Here is a 17,288-nt window from a genome sequence, read left to right on the forward strand (position 1 = left end):
TGACAATATAGTTCCTTAAGAGCACGACTGTAAATGAAGCATCAGAAAAGAAGCCATCATTAGGAGAGAAAATGCAAGATGTTATAAAATTCTGCCAGTGGTGCCAAAAAGACCCAGAGGCATGAGCAGTGTCCTACAATCATAGAATGCTTTCTCTGCAGGAAAATTAACCATCTTGAGAAGATGTGTTGAAGTAAAACCTCTACCTTTATAGTTCCAAAGAAAACCTTTTCACAGGTAAAAGGCAATTCGTGAAGTTGAAGAATCGCTGCTAGATGAGGATAAAAATGTTTCCTGGTGAGCTCAATGACCCCATTCTGTAATATTTCAAGGAACATACTACCAATGTCAAGCTGGATGCTAAAGTGAGTGTAACAGTTTCATCAGACGACAAACTGTAGTTATCAGTGCATTGCCTGCAGCCCATAAAAACTCAGTTACACAATCCAGAAGGGATCGAATTACAAATCAAGAGAAAAGTACAGGCAGTACATAAGTACAAGGAAAAGTAGATATTGCAAACAATGTATAATATGCAGAATCATGAATCCTCTCATTTAAATAAAAAAGCTTGAAAAGATATCAATCTTATCAGGAAAGTGAAGCATGCCTTCAAAGAGGGTTTTCTGAAATTATTTACTGGTCTGGGGAGACTAAAAGCCGAATATAACTTTAGTTCATAAAAAAATGCAAAATCTAAATATACCACACATAATAATGGGACAAGTTCAGCACAGCTGGAAGAGATGACCATGATAGGAATTGTTGCATTGTTTCAGCCTTGTCTTTTGCAGTGTTGTGCTGGGCTTCCTCATCATTGAGGATGGGGATGTTTGGAGAGCCTTGTTTAATTGCTGCCAACCATTTACAACTGGATGTGGCAAGTATGCAGAGCTTAGATCTGATCCATTGATTGTGAAATTGCTTAGTCCTGTCTATTATTTGGTGCTTGCACTGTTTGGCATGTAAATAATCTCATATTGGAGGTTCATATCTCATTTTTAGGTATGCCAGATGCCACTCCTGTCATGACCACCTTCATGCTTTATTCAATCAGGGTCAATCCCTGATTTTATGGTACTGGGAGAAGGGAGGATGTGCCAGGCCATGAGGTTGCAGGTTTTGTTTGAGCACTGCTGATGGCCCACAGCACCTCATTGGTGTCCAGTCTTGAGTTGCTGGATCTGTATTAAGTCTATCCCATGCAGTACCACACAGAACAATGGAGGGTATCCTCAACATTAAGAAAGGACTTCACCCCTGCAAGGACTGTGCAGCAGTCATTTCTGTTGATACCATCAGGAACAGATACATCTGTGTCAAGCAGATTGGTGAGGATGAAATCAAGTATGTTTTTCTTTCTTGTTGGTTCTGTTATTACCTGTTGCAGAACCAGTCTAGCTGTAATGTCCTTTAATACCTGATCAGCTCAGTCAGTTAATGGTGCGACTGAACCACAGTGATGGACAATGAATTTCCCACCCAGCATATATCCTGCACTTTTGCTTAATTCAGTGCTCCTTCCAAGTGATATTTACCATGGAAGGGTACTGATATATCAGCTGAGGAGGAGACTCGTTGAGGAGACAATGTTAAGGACACTTACCATTTAATTATATAGCACTATGTTGCCACCTCTACTGGGTCTGTCTTGCAAGTTGGACTTGCCATACCCAAGTATAGTGACGTATTATCTGGGACTTTATAAGTTATGATTCTGTAAGTATGACCATGTCAGGCTGTTGCTTGATTATTCTCTAAGATAGCTCTCCCAGTTTTAGTTCTAAATCCCAGATGTTGGTAAGAAGGACTTTGCAGGGGCAACAGGGCTGTGTTTGCCATTGTTGTTTCCAGAATCTACAATAAATGTCAGCTGCCAGATCCCAGTCCTTTCCTCCACCATATCTAAGTAAAATTGGAACCATATTTTCCTCTCAAGGTATCTATCACTAGCACAGATCGTGTGGCACTTGTAAGCTTACTGACAGTATTCCCAGTGCTCCATTTAGATCATTGATATAAATTGTTAATGAACTGTTAAAGGCTAATGCACAGCCTTTATAAGATTCCACCTGTAACCAGTTTCCACTATTAATGAAAAGTGTTTCCAATCCAGCCTAGATCTGCTTTCCAATAACACATTATCTATTAGAATCTAATGTAAATATTGAAATTGTACATTTGAATTTTCAGCATTTACAATGTCCTCTTGGCTATCTCTCAGCAATCTAGTAGCCCCCTAGAAGAGTTCATCCAGTTTTTACAATATGACCTTTTCCACCAACTATATTGCATGTTTGTAATAATCCCTTCTCTGTAAAGAGAATCTCAAATGATCCTTTCTCTTAACCTTCCTACAACTGAAGCCGAGTGAATGAGCCTAAATTTCCTGGCTGTGACATTTTGCCCTTTCAAGATATCAATAAATGAATATTGTTTAGAGAAGGCAATATAAAAGAACACTTTCTATTCTTGCTCACATATATAAAGAAGAAAGGTGTTTTCACAACATTCTAATGCATTTTATAATTACCTTTAAAGTTATACATTGTTGTTTTGTGACAAACATAGTGATCATTTTGCACATAGCAAGTCATTAGAACAATGCTTTGCTTTAATATTTCAGCTGAGATATGGCATCAACAGTGTAAAAGTTACTATTTATTGCAGCACTGAACCATAAGCTTAGACTCTATGTTCTAGTCCGAGAGGTTGAGCTTGGAATCTCTAATTCAATTGAGAGGGTTAACATTGAATCAAGCTAATATTGTGTTGGTGGTTGTCTACCTTCGATGAAGCAATGTAATGAACATGATCTTCTCTTTCTGAATGTCTTCAGCACAGTTTCTCAATATAATAAAATGCTTAATAAATGTTCTGTCAATATATTACTAGCCCTTGTATATTTATTCTATTAAAAGCTTGTCCAATAGTGAAATATTTAATCAACTCTATGATATCCAAATTAGAATCTTTATCATCATTGCACACATCCTGAGATGTGCACATTTCCATAATCTCATCTTTCTTTTTGCAATGTTCTGTTTAGGTCAGGCAAGTTCAACTAAAGCTGAAACAGCTGGAAAACTTGTAGAGAGCACAGCTGAGTTGTCCTGGATGTTTGCTATAAGAGAAGGATTCAGAAAATTCAAATCAATCCCTACTAGAAATCCAAACCCTCCAGTGAGAAAGTATTCTACATGGAACAGACAGAGATCATCAGCAACAAATTTCTTATCTACTCTTTCACTTAATAACCATTCCAAGCATTTGGTATCAGTCCCTAAAGGACATTTAATTATCTCACCTGAAGGGCTATCTCCTCGGGTCCAAGAGTTGTACCACCAGCTGACTATGTTCATGGATAAACACATCTATCCTCTGGAACGGGAACTAACGGACCACCAGAGGGATGAAAATCGATGGACTCCAAATCCTAAAATGGAGAAACTGAAAGTATGTTTAACTGCTGTAAAGGATATTCAGAATCTCTACATTCTGAAATAATATAGACCAGGTCAAACCTCTAGAAATAATTTTTAACAAAAATGTTAGGGAGCAATTGCTCTGTACCTGGGTTAAAGTAGAAAAGAGAGAATTGGAGAGATTTTCTTTCCCAAACATGATATCATAATGTGATATATTTTATAGACTGAATTAAAGGAAAAAATAATGGTTTTATAAGACTTTCTCCAATTTGGAGCAATTTTGGAAAATAAATTCTTAAGAAAATAATAAATGTTTAATTACCTTTTCCATTTTCATATACAGTCGGAGAATGCTCCATTCAATACAATAGGGAAATCTTTCACTGAATACACTAGTGAAATATTCTGCAGTTTGAAAACTAGGTTGATCTTCAGTACCAAACTCAGATGATGCTTGTCGGAGCTGTTCACTTACCATAGATGTTATAGAGTGGCTCATAGCTGTGCAGAAATTCTAAAAGAATTAGGGAGATAAAAAATATGTAATACAGAATTCTCTTGTAACAACAAGGTTCTTCATAAAAGGGAAGAGATCATGAACATCAAGATAGACAAAGTATGAATGTGGAAACAGAATAATTTTTAAAAGGTGTGTAATCTGTTACTATTGGATGAGTTAGATTCTAGAATGAAATCTGGCCCAATGGACTTTTTTTTTCCAATTTAATGTGGCAGTCTTTTACTGAAACATCAACACAAAACTAAAGTTTGGTGTGCAAAAGAAAGATTGGAAAATAAAACAAATTGATCTATCTATATACAATACAAATTAAAAGATTTCAAGCACTCAACAAAACAAAATCCCATCTACTCCCAACTTCATTACTTTACAGTTAATCAAAATGGAGAGATATTTTCCTTCTCCATCACAATTGTAGATTGATTTAACTGCTTCTTTCCACCTCTGGTCCTGTGAGCTGCAAAGCATTTTTCTTTGACTCTCACAACTTGAGATTCTTACACTGAGATGTGTTCCCTTTAATGGTCTAAACAAACTCTGTCTTTCTAGGATAGGCTATACTTACATCTGACCTCAGACATTGAGCTCAACAAGGTTTTCCATCTCTAGGTTTTTTCCAGTCAAAATCAATCCTGATTATTCTGAACTGAAATAAACGTAAAACACTTCAATGTCTTCTATCCTCTGTTCGTAAAACCCCACAGAATAGACAAAATTCCATCCAGGAGGCCTTCAGGCATCTGCTTTCTGGCACATACAGGTTTAAAATCATGATTCCAATGACACTGAACTAATTAATTAAATCCCTTTACAAAAAAAAATCATATACCACTCATTTTAAATCCAAACTCTTGAAAAGTGATAATATATAAATTACCCACCTTTCATCATAGATGGCAGAAATGTTTGAATCATAAAATCCTTACATTATGGAAACAGGCCCTTCAGCCCAACAAGTCCACATCAACCCTCCGAAGAATAACCCACCCAGACACATACCCTACCCTATTATCTAATATTTACCGCTGACTAATGCACCTAACCTACACATCCCTGAATACTATGGGCAATTTAGCATGGCTAATTCACCTAACCTGCACATCTTTGGATTGTGGGAGGAAACCGGAGCACCTGGCGGAAACCCACGCACACATGGTGAGAATGTGTAAACTCCGAACAGACAGTTGCCTGAGGCTGGAATCGAACCTGGGTCCCTGGCACTGTGAGTCACCGTGCTGCTCATGTTTTGTTGAAACTTGAGAATTGAAGACAAATGGAAATCTAATAAGATTGAAAAGTTTAGGCATAGTGTTCAAACGCTCTGTCGACAGAAACTTCTGACAGGAGAGGAATGGTTCAAAATTAACAGCAGACCCGAGTTGGAGTTGGTTATGCACAGGACTGAGGAAATTTGCAAAGGTGGAGTGGAACTTAAATGTGAGGGCATTTGTAATCAAAGATTACATTTTTGAAGTTTGTGTATTGAGGCTAACAAGCCACCAGAAGTCAGTAAGAATGAGAGTGCAAGATGAACATGATAAAATGTGGGTAGCAGAGTTTGTATGTAGGTAACAGAATCTGGGATTTGCAGTTATGTGTGATGGGAGTCAAATGTAAATTGGAGTCATCAAAATTATGTGTATTTTGCAGTTTAAGGGGGGAGGAGATTAGAGCCATAAAATTATTTTTACTATTTAACATTTTAATCATTCCAGTTAGTACTTTTATATTAAAATCTTCACACTCTCAAAAGCAAATATCAAAAACAACTAGAAAGTGCCTGGGTTAGTCATTCACAGCAAGTCATTCCATATTGATAACATATTATTTTGTTCTGAGGACTGGTGATTCATTGTATGTGGTGGCAGATGATACGTTTGGATGTAAATGACTGGAAAATGTTTTCTGTAGATAGTGACTAATCAAAAAAATTACATTTTGCACTTGCAGACTGAAGCTAAAGCTAAAGGTCTTTGGAACCTGTTTTTACCATTGAAAACTGATCCTGAGATTAAATATGGAGCTGGTCTGACAAATCTGGAGTATGCCCACCTTTGTGAGGTCATGGGGAGGTCTCTACATGCTCCTGAGGTACTATAATTATTTGTGAGTCTTTGTTAAAAGAATCAATTTACTTTTCTTGGCATGGCCTATTTAAATTTATTCCATGAGTTTAAGTTGTGTCACTCTCTTACAGGCTTTCAACTGTTCTGCACCAGATACAGGGAACATGGAGATCCTGTTGAAATATGGGACTGAAGCACAGAAGGAACAGTGGCTTCTACCGTTATTAGAAGGAAAAATTAGATCATGTTTTGCCATGACTGAGCCCCAGGTAAAATAAATATTCTGAATTTCTAACTCCTATTTAAAACATTGTCAGTGAAGCCCTGAAATATATTTTGTTTTTATTTTTAAGGATAATCATTTCATTAATGGAAAATACATCAGCAAATAAATTGACATTACTCAAATTCTACTGGTGCCCCTAATGTAGTTGAGTTCAAAACACAGATTTGGCTGTACCAATACTGAGAGATAAATTCAATGGGATATTAGTATCTGAATGAGTTAAGTATTATTTTAGACCCCCAAGAAAATGAGGGAAATAAGGAAATAGCAAATGATTGAACAGGTATTTTTCAACAGTCTTCACAGTGGGGAATACAAATAACATCTCAGAAGCAATGATGAATTAGGAAATGGGGGTGAGGGACGATCTTAGGAAAATCACAATCTCCAGAGAAGTGGTACTGAGTAAATTGTCAGTGTTGTGGTCTGACAAGTGGCCTGTCCTTTATTCACAGGTCTTAAGTTACTAGTGAGATAGTTGATGCATTGGTTTTAATTTTCCAAAACTCACTTGATTCCATTAGTTGGAAGATAGCTAGTGGATATCCTTTATTCAAAAAGAGGGAGAAACAGAAAGCAGGGAAATTGTAACTAGGTTTCTTAAGGTCTGTCAAAGGAAAAATGTTAGAAGTTATTATAAAACGAGTTATAGTAGAGCACTTCAATAAATAACTTTGATAAAGGCAGAGTCAATGGATTTGTGAAAGGGAAGTCATGTCTGCCCAATCTACTGGAGTTCTTTGAGGAGATGAAGTACTGTACATAAAAGGGAAATGGTGGATGTATTGCATTTAGATTTCCAGAAAATATTTAATAAGGTGCCACATCAAAGATTATTGTGGCAAAGAAAAGTTCATGGTGTGGGGAGTAACATATTGGCATGGATAGAAGATAAACTAGCTAACAGGAAAGGGAGAGTAGATGTAAATGAGTCTACTCTTTCCAGCTGGCAAGATGTAATGAGTGGTGTCCCACAGGGATCAGTACTGAACAGTTTACAACTTATATAAATAAATTGGATGAAGGGACAGAAGGTATGATTACAAATTTTGCTGATGCCACAAAGATAGAAGTTAAAAATCACACAACACCAGGTTATAGTCCAACAGATTTATTTGGAAGTACAAGCTTTCGGAGCACTCCTCCTTTTCCGCATCATGACAAAGGAAAGTAAGTTGTGAAGAGGACACAAGGAAGGTACAAAAGACAGAATCATACAGTCCCTACAGTGCAGAAGCAAGCCATGAAATCCACACTGACCCTCCAAATAGCATCCCACCCAGACCCATCCCTCCATCCTAACCCTGTAACCCTGCATTAGCCATGGCTAATCCATCTAGCCTGCAATCCCAGGCCAATTTAGCATGGCCAGTCCATCTAACCTGTTTAAGCAGCCCTACGTTTACATTTCAGTGACATCTTTTCAAAGTGTTACTAATGTCTGAAGACTTTGTTTTGCTCTTGTTTAATAAATGAACCGTAGAACTAAGGTATGCATCTATGAGTGTTGGTTTTTGATATGTACAGAGTCGTTCTGTCAGCAGAGAGAGTACTACAATCTGCCTCAGTTGGCTACGATGAAGGGAAATCTCTACTTGTCTTCACTATCCTTTTACCCTTGTTGGAAGTTAAATTTGTGGACATTGAATGAGGAGAGAAAATGACTGGCCAACAGTCTATGTTTCCAAATGAAGAATGACCATTTTAAATGTGGTGCAGCAATGTCCTTTGAACTGTATCCCAAAAATAATTGATATTCTTCAAGGAAGAAGAATTTTATTTTTTTACGTACAGGTACTGAGGTACTTTTTGGCATTGGTGAAGTTTCAATTTTAATGTTATAGTATCTTTGAAAGGCTACAGGTAACAATGACATTCAGAGGTGTCTGGTTAATCCATATCACCTTGTTGTTCTTGCAAAGTGCAGGTTGCATCTTCAGATGCCACAAACATTGAAGCCTCAATTGTTGAAGAGGGAGACAGTTATATCCTGAATGGTCACAAATGGTGGACATCAGGTAAGAATGATCGAAGAAAGATACACAATGTTATTGGATGAGAATAATCAAATTGAGGTGCAGTTAATATACTGTTTATTTCTTGCATCAGAATTTGGAAATACAACAAAAATTGGGATGTGAAGAAGCTGTTTTGCCTGAAAATTCATCTCTTCTAGTTGTGGCATTTTAACTGATGTTCAATAACTTCAGTAGATGTTTTCCTAATTTCACTTTTTTCTATTCACTTGCCTGTTTGGGTTCATCCTATGTAAACTGCCTTGTATGCACTTTGAAGTACACTTCTTGTCTTTCCTCAGAGTTAATCAACTTCACACTTAAAGCAGACTTGCATTTTGGAGCAAAGATGTCTTACTGCAATTATATAGAGCCTTAGTGAGAACACATTTGGAATATTGTGTACAGTTTTAGTCTCCTTGCCTAAGAAAATATATACTTACCAAAGAGGAAGTGCAGTGAAGGTTCACCAAATAAATTTTTGGGATTGAGTGATTGCCTTTTGTTACAAGATTAAATTGATTATGCTTATATTCTCTGGAGTTTAGAATAATGAGAGATGATCTCATTGATCATACAGAATTCTTACAGGGTCAGCAATGTAAAAACAGGAAGAATGTTGTCTTTGGTTAGAATACACAGTTTCAAAATAAGGGGAAGGCCATTTGGCAGAGATGAGGAAGCACTTATTTACTCAGAGTGTGATGAATCTTTGGAGCTCTGCCCCAGAGGGCTGTAAAGTTTCTGTCATTCAGTACGTTCAAGATTGAAATTGATAAATGTCTACATCAAGGGAAAATGAGATATTGCAGGAAAATTATGTTGAAGTAGCAGATCAACCATGATCTCATTAAAAGACAGAGCATCCTGTAGGGCTGAATGGTTTGCTCTTATTTCTTATGTTTACACTTGGCATCGATCTTCCTGTTCCTCGCTGCACCTATTTGTATGCTTGCATCCTTTTTGTTATTGCTTGAGTCGCTTAACATGATGTAGATATTAAGCTCAAGTTTCATTGAATTTTTCTGCTACCTCATTTAGTATTTTTGTGTCTTGGTGACCATAACTAGGAAGTAAATTATAAAGGTGTTTCAATTGAATTACTGTGAGCCATGAAACCACTGTTACATAATACTAAAACGGATAACCGGCTGTGATTCCTTGTTTTTTTGGGAATGATTGTTCTAATTGCTGCTTTTTATGTTTTGACAGGTGCAATGGATCCTCGCTGCAAACTATGTGTGTTTATGGGAAAAACCAATCCACAGGCTCATCGTCATAGACAGCAGTCAATGATTCTGGTTTCCATGGATACACCAGGGATTAAAGTTGTCCGACCCCTATCAGTTTATGGGATGGAAGACCCTCCGGGTAAGGCAGGCTAATATGGGAGCAGTGCCTGTGTGAGGTCAAAGCATGTTGTACAGTTGAGGAATCTGTGTAGATGAGCAGGCTTTGTGCTTGACCCTGGCAAAAAGCTTACATTTGGAGGCTACCCAAGACAACACTTGGATCTGATATATCTTGGGTAATGCAGTGTTAGAAATTCTCTTCATCCATTGGCTAAGTGTTCCACCTAGTACATTTGTTTAACCTTGATTCATGATTATTCCATATTCTCAGGCTCTGAGCAGCCTGTAATGTGATGTGAATGTTATGGCCCTGTACAAGGACACCACAGGTTGGCAGGTGTAAATGTGAGAAAGTGTTGTACTGATTCAGAACAGGTGTGATTGTGAGGTTGGAACAAATGGAGGGGACTTGAGTTCTGTACATGACTCTTGTATTCGATTTGAGGGTGCATTGTTGCTGACATTAGGGACTTAAAATATGAAAGTGTTCCACTTTCTAGTAGTGATGTATGTTATCTTGGCAAGCATAAAATTCACAAAACTGAAATGCCTCTCATGTTGTTTACCATGTGTGGTTCCTATCAAATTAATTGGCAGAAAGCTGAGGTTAGATTGACTATAAGTCAAGACAGAAGCCTGTAAAAATTGGTTTTCTCTTCAATATAAAGCAGTCCTTTACTGTGAAGCATTTCACTTGGAAACTTGAACAACATGAAGGATTTTGATAGAGCAAATATGGACAAACTGCTTTGACTAGCAGGAGTCTGATTAACATAGACCAAAAGATAATTAGCATAAAAGCTAAGGAGAGATCAGGAAAAATATTTTAATGTCTGCTGAAGATTCATAATGTATCAATATCTAGGATCTACATATATTCTATGTAGGATGAAAAATTTATTTTAGTTTTCAGTTCTGTGAAGGTCTTTTTCAAAGAAAATTCAGGAAGTTGTTTTGAACAGTGAATTAGAGCTAGCATTTTGAAGAACCATGTAATTTTCTGAGATATAATTGCTAAGATGTTTGCTGATTTGAGTGTTACAATCCAGAGAGAGATGGGCCAGCAGAAGGTTCATTCCGAGAGAAGAGATCCATAACAGTTAGAAGTACTGTTAGTTAACAGTGTCCACGCAGTCAGAGCTGGGGAAGTGTCCAAACTTGCTTAGAAGAAAACTCTAGAAGCAGAAGGCTGTAGCGGTGTCAGAGGAAAACATCCTGTAAGGTTGTTGAAGACAAATTTTTAAGGAACCTGTGTTAAGTAGTAATAGTGAACCGACTTAGCAACTTATTTGAAGGTTTTGGGGAGAAATATTTAAGAAGCATTTGAATGAATGCACAGAAATTTGACAAAAAGGTGGCAAAAAGGTGTCTCAGCTGAGCAAGAAACTTTCATGTGGAGATAGAAATGATTCTTCAATGAGCTTTGAATGTAAGAGTCTTGCTAAGGGTAACAGGGATTATTTTTTGTTCTGATGTTTGGAATGAGGTTGTTCTTGTATAGTGTACTATATTGTTTTGTTAAAAGTACATTGGCATCCTCTTGTTATATTTTTCAGTCTCTCGCCTCCACAATAAACAAAAAGAAAAACTAAAAGTTTTGGTCCATCAAGGCAGGTCTCATTGTGGCTTGTCCGCTATTATCATTGGCTGGGATCATAAGAAATGTAACAAGTTGTACGCAGTGCTGAAAAGAGTGATGGAAGTAGAATCAATGCTAATTGTCAAAGGGCAATTGGACAATATGTACTTGAAAAGGAAATTGATCAATGTGGAAAAGGGCAGGGCATTAGGAATAATGAGTTTTTTTTTTCAAAGTGCTGGCACAGCCACGCAAGTTTGCCTTCTATCTATGAAAATAAGCTGTAAGCTGGATGGCTCAACTGAGAACTATTGTGTCTGCCCACCAAGGTCATGGCATAGTAATGTTTTCTGAATAAGTTTTCTGTGACGAGTCTGGAGAGCAAGCACTGGAAGTCTTTCCAGGTGCCAAGACAGGAGAGGAGGGAGAATTGATCTAGTTTGATTGGACGGATGGGAAAGGTGTAGAAATGATGCAACAGTCTGAATTGTGAGTGAGAAGAGAGATGATCCAGATGTAATAGTGAGAGCAGAGAGATATTGCTGTAGGTGTGATTGGACATAAAAACACACCTATTACTTTACCGCAGGAGGTCATGGCGAACTTCTATTTGAAAATGTTCGAGTGTCAAAAGAGAACATTCTATTGGGGCCTGGCCAAGGGTTTGAAATTGCTCAAGGAAGGCTTGGACCAGGAAGGATACACCACTGTATGCGACTCATTGGCTATGCAGATCGAGCATTACAACTCATGAAGGAGCGGGTGAGTATCTTAAACTGAGTGAAGTTGATCACTGATGCCTCCATTCAAATCTAGACCAATAAAGATGTTGAAAAGTATCCCTGACTGACTGTTTAATGCAATCTCACATTGCTTTTTACTGATATCAGGGTAAATGTCCTGAGTAAATTTCAGAGATATTTTAACAATATAACATTCTCTGAAAATGAAATAATTTACTTTACTGTAAAGTGTTTTATCCTGCATTAAATGAATGCTGTTTTGATTCCCTTAATATGTCTTCAAACTTTTAAACTCCATACAATAGCAATGTTGCAGTATTATCTTCATCTTCAAGGTTTTAAACTCCAACGCTGTATTCTTTTCTTCTACTAACATTTTAAGTGCTGTATCCTGGTAATGCTATTGTGTTTTACGTATTTTAAATTTTAAATTCTACTAAGTAGCAATACTGAGTCTCTGAGTTGCTTATTGGGAATTACCCTCCTTTTTTCTGACCAAAATGGTGGTTTGGCAGCCTTTGCACACAAATGGAAATTTTCTCACATTCTGCACTCTAGATGGAGTTTACCCACTTCTTCAGGGGCATTGTTGATGTTTCCCCACCTTTCAATAAAAGGATGAATTCCACTCAAGATTGCAGTTTCAGTAGGTGAAAAGAATTTTTTACATAGCCTCATTTTTCATGAGAATAAAAAAGGGACTGACAAGATCTGCTACATTCTTATGGTAACACCTTAACCAATCAGATCTTACCAGCCTGGTCGAAGAACTAGGATTGTCAGTCTAGTGTTCTTTTTGCATATCTATTGCCAAAGATGACCCAAACATATCCACATCCCTTTCTCAGGCTGTATAAATTAGTGTCCCTTTTTTCAAGTCCGTTTCTTGTATCCTTTAGTACTTGCTGTGATTATAATAATTCCATTGTGTTATGACACAGAAACAGACAGCCACACCTAATCACGAAATTAAACAGCAAGTTAATCTAATTAATGTCTATGCTCCAAACCTGAAACATATGTTTTCAGACACCATTCACACAAAACAAAGACAAACACAGTTAAAGGATAAATAAAAATACAAAAACTTGTCAGTCATAGAGTCATAGAGATGTACAGCATGGAAACAGACCCTTCGGTCCAACTCGTCCATGCCGACCAGATATCCCAACACAATCTAGAACATAGAACATAGAAAAATACAGTGCAGTACAGGCCCTTTGGCCCTCGATGTTGCGCCGATCCAAGCCCACCTGACCTACACTCGCCCACTATCCTCCATATGCCTATCTAATGCCCGTTTAAATGCCCATAAAGAGGGAGAGTCTACCACTGCTACTGGCAGGGCATTCCATGAACTCATGACTCGCTGAGTAAAGAATCTACCCCTAACATTTGTCCTATACCTACCATCCCTTAATTTAAAACTATACCCCCTCGTAATAGCTGACTCCACACGTGGAAAAAGTCCCACTTGCCAGCATATCCCTCCAAACCCTTCCTATTCATATACCCATCTAGAAGCCTTTTTAATATTGCAATTGTACTAGCCTCCATGACTTCTTCTGGCAGCTCATTCCATACACGTACCACCCTCTGAGTGAAAAAGGTCCCTTTTATATCTTTCCCATCTCACCCTAAACCTATGCCCTCTAGTTTTGGACTCCCCGACCACAGGGAAAAGACTTTATCTATTTATCCCATCCATGCCCCTCATGATTTTATAAACCTCTATAAGGTCACGCCTCAGCCTCTGAGGCTCCAAGGAAAACAGTCCTAGCCTATTCAATCTCTCCCTATAGCTCAAATCCTCCAGCTCAGGCAACATCCTTGTAAATCTTTTCTGAATCCTTTCAAGTTTCACAACATCTTTCCGATAGGAAGGAGACCAGAATTGCATGCATTATTCCAACAGTGGCCTAATCGATATCCTGTACAGCCGCAACATGACCTCCCAACACGTACTCAATACTCTGACCAATAAAGGAAAGCATACCAGAAGTCATCTTCACTATCCTATTTACCTGCAACTCCACTTTCAAGGAGCTGTGAACCTATACTCCAAGGTGTCTTTGTTCAGCAACACTCCCTAGGACCTTAGGACCTTAACATTAAGTGTATAAGTTCTGCTAAGATTTGCTTTCCCAAAATGCAGCACCTCACATTTATCTAAATTAAATTCCATCTGCCACCCTTCATCCCATTGGCCAATCTGATCAAGATCCTGTTGTAATCTGAGGTAACTTTCTTCACTGTCCACTACACCTCCAATTTTAACTGGTTTTCACAATGTTTTGCTTCACAGGCACAGCTGTAGACTCATTGTTTGCTTCTCTGGAAGCATCAATCAGGATTACCATTTCAGTTCACTCTGGTAAAAATAATAATACTCTAACTTGGCTTTCTACTCTTTGGGCGGGAAGGGAGATTAAGCAAGGAGCTTTCAAATCTTTATGCAGCGTCACCGCAGCCAAACTCTTCTCTACAGAAAAAAACAGTTTAAAAAAACTTCAGCTATGGTCCCTCTCTGAAAGATTGACTGTCTTTTCCTAAGACTTCAATATTTGACATCTGTTTGAATATAGAGTCTCTTCCAGACTTACTGGAACCAATTCCCAGGTACTAACCTCGTTAATAGCCAACTTCTGCTCTCTGTTAAAACACAATGCTCCTCCTGGAGTGGTGTTACTGTAGGAAGCCTTTTACTCAAGAATCAGACAGGATGTATTCTCCAGACATGGCCCCACAAACAAGCAAAAGCTTGTTCGGTCTTTTTTGTCCCTTTTGCCACAAGCTGTTTCCCTAAATCCAAAAGCCATCTTTGTTCCACAGTTGCCTAATTTCAAATTACCATTGGCAATCTTCAGCTTCCACTAGGATCTGACAGGCAACAGGTTCTGCCTCCTAGTGTTGAATTGCTGGCAAATTATCTTTACTATTTTTAATTCTGATAATTCTCACTGGCTGCACATCTTCCATGCATACTTTTTTTTAAAAATGAACTCCCTTTTTATAGACAAATTGCCTTCCTTAGTTGTAGGATTAAAAGAGTGGAATATTTTCTTGTATTATTTTTCTCACTCTACAAATAAATGGATGAAGTGTGCAATTGTAGAACCTGGGATTCCAATGGCTCAGGTTTCCTTGAGGCTTCTGCACTGTCTCTGTGGTGACATGGTTGGTCTGGTTCAGCCTGGAAGTCCTTTCAGGAGCTTCAGTGGCTGTTATCATCAGCGTCAATCTGGGTTTACTTGTGGCGGCTTCAGTCAGTCTGTGACTCCAAGTGGCTTTTCCTTCAGCATTGCGGTGTGTTCACCATGAGATTCCAGCAGTGGAGTTGGGATCTTGGGCCCAGAGTTATGAAGTAGACTTTGTCTTAAATTCTCTTCCTATAACTTTCTTTTCTTTTATTGTATTATCATTGTTCTGGACGTTTTACTTCTTTAAATGTGTTACCTGATTTTGTGCTTCCGAAGGTCGGTAATACTGGACTTATTATTTCTTTATTTTTCTAATTTTTTTCCTAAGAATTTTTACTTAAGAATATGTACCTATGTACCTTGTGCCTAAGATGGTGCCATAAGTGGCGACTTGTAAACTTTTCACTGTACTCATGCGAGCACATGTGACAATAAAGCTAATCCATTCATTCGTTCTAACTGGAGCCAACAATCTGATAAGAATTCTCCTCATTGTGAATACAATCTTCCACATCATTAATCTGCATATTTGAAGAAAGGTCCAGATCCAAGTTTTGAACTGGTTTGATCATATACAAATGCTACCTTACCAGCCAATTGTTTCTAGTATTTCAATATGTTTCAGATTTCCAGCATCTACATTTGTTTTTTTGCTTTTTCTTAATGTTTTGCAAAGTTAGCTTGAGTGATCCTTTCTGAAATGACATATGAGAAATTGGGGAACTGAAGAGTTTATTTTGGTGACAGTGGATCTCTGGCTAATTTTGAATCTTCCTAACCCAGGTGGTAATCCAAATGACAGCCCTTAAACTGTGTGTGACCAACAAGCGCTGTAACAATACATTGTTTTCAGTATTGTAGCCTCACTAAATTAAAACAACAATATTGTTTTAGTATCAGTTTGAGTTGCCTGTAAATTAATAGGGACATTGAGGGTTTGGTTAAGAAAAAGAAGGAAGCATATGTCAGGTATAGACAGGATAGATCGAGTGAATCCTTAGAAGAGTATAAAGGAAGTAGGAGTATACTTAAGAGGGAAATCAGGAGGGCAAAAAAGGGACATGAGATAGCTTTGGCAAATAGAATTAAGGAGAATCCAAAGTAACTAGGGAGAGAAAGGGCCCTTCAAAGATCAACAAGGTGGCCTTTGTGTGGAGTCGTAGAGTATGGGGGAGATATTAAACGAGTATTTTGCATCATATTTACTGTGGAGAAGGATATAGAAGATATAGAATGTAGGGAAATATATGGTGACACCTTGAAAAATGTCCATATCACAGCTGGATGTCTTGAAACGCATAAAGGTGGATAAGTCCCCAGGACCTTCTCTGGGAAGCTAGAGAAGTGATTGCTGGGCCTCTTGCTGAGATATTTGTATCATCAATAATCACAGGTGAGGTGCCAGAAGACTGGAGGTTAGCTAATGTGGTGCCACTGTTTAAGAAGGGCGGTAAAGACAAGCCAGGGAACAATAGACCAGTGAGCCTGACGTCGGTGGTGGGCAAGTTGTTGGAGGGAATCCTGAGGGATAGGATGTACATGTATTTGGAAAGGCAAGGACTGATTAGGGATAGTCAACATGGCTTTGTGTGTGGGAAATCATATCTCACAAATTTGATTGAGTTTTTTGAAGAAGTAACAAAGGTATGATCTATATGGACTTCAGTAAGGCATTCGACAAGGTTCCCCGTGGGAGACTGGTTAGCAAGGTTAGATCTCAGGAATACAGGGAGAACCAACAATTTGGATACAGAGCTGGCTCAAAGGTAGAAGACAGAGGGTTGTTTTTCAGACTGGAGGCCTGTGACCAGTGGAGTGCCACAAAGGATCGGTGCTGGGTCTTCTACTTTTTGTCATTTACATAAATGATTTGGATGCGAGCATAAGAGGTATAGTTAGTAAGTTTGCAGATGACACCAAAATTGGAGGTGTAGTGGACAGTGAAGAGGGTTATCTCAGATTACAACAGGATCTTGATCAGACGGGCCAATGGGCTGAGAAGTGGCAGATGGATTTTAATTCAGATAAATGCGAGGTGCTGCATTTTGGGAAAGCAAATCTTAGCAGGACTTATACACTTAATGGTAAGGTCCTAGGGA

The 17,288-nt window shown here is 38.2% G+C and overlaps 1 protein-coding gene across 2 annotated transcripts in view; it reads left to right on the top strand.

The window, feature by feature from the left end:
* Positions 1-17,288, top strand: part of LOC122562583 (acyl-CoA dehydrogenase family member 10-like) — a 59,285-nt gene that overhangs the window by 38,293 nt on the left and 3,704 nt on the right. For both annotated transcript variants that reach the window (XM_043715543.1, XM_043715545.1), the window contains exons 13-18: positions 3,050-3,456; positions 5,899-6,039; positions 6,146-6,283; positions 8,228-8,318; positions 9,528-9,686; positions 11,836-12,008. In XM_043715543.1, the coding sequence (XP_043571478.1) occupies positions 3,050-3,456; positions 5,899-6,039; positions 6,146-6,283; positions 8,228-8,318; positions 9,528-9,686; positions 11,836-12,008 (1,109 nt within the window). The remainder of the gene's footprint in view (positions 1-3,049; positions 3,457-5,898; positions 6,040-6,145; positions 6,284-8,227; positions 8,319-9,527; positions 9,687-11,835; positions 12,009-17,288) is intronic.

Source organism: Chiloscyllium plagiosum, chromosome 25 (assembly GCF_004010195.1).
Source record: "Chiloscyllium plagiosum isolate BGI_BamShark_2017 chromosome 25, ASM401019v2, whole genome shotgun sequence".
Taxonomy (NCBI): domain Eukaryota; kingdom Metazoa; phylum Chordata; class Chondrichthyes; order Orectolobiformes; family Hemiscylliidae; genus Chiloscyllium; species Chiloscyllium plagiosum.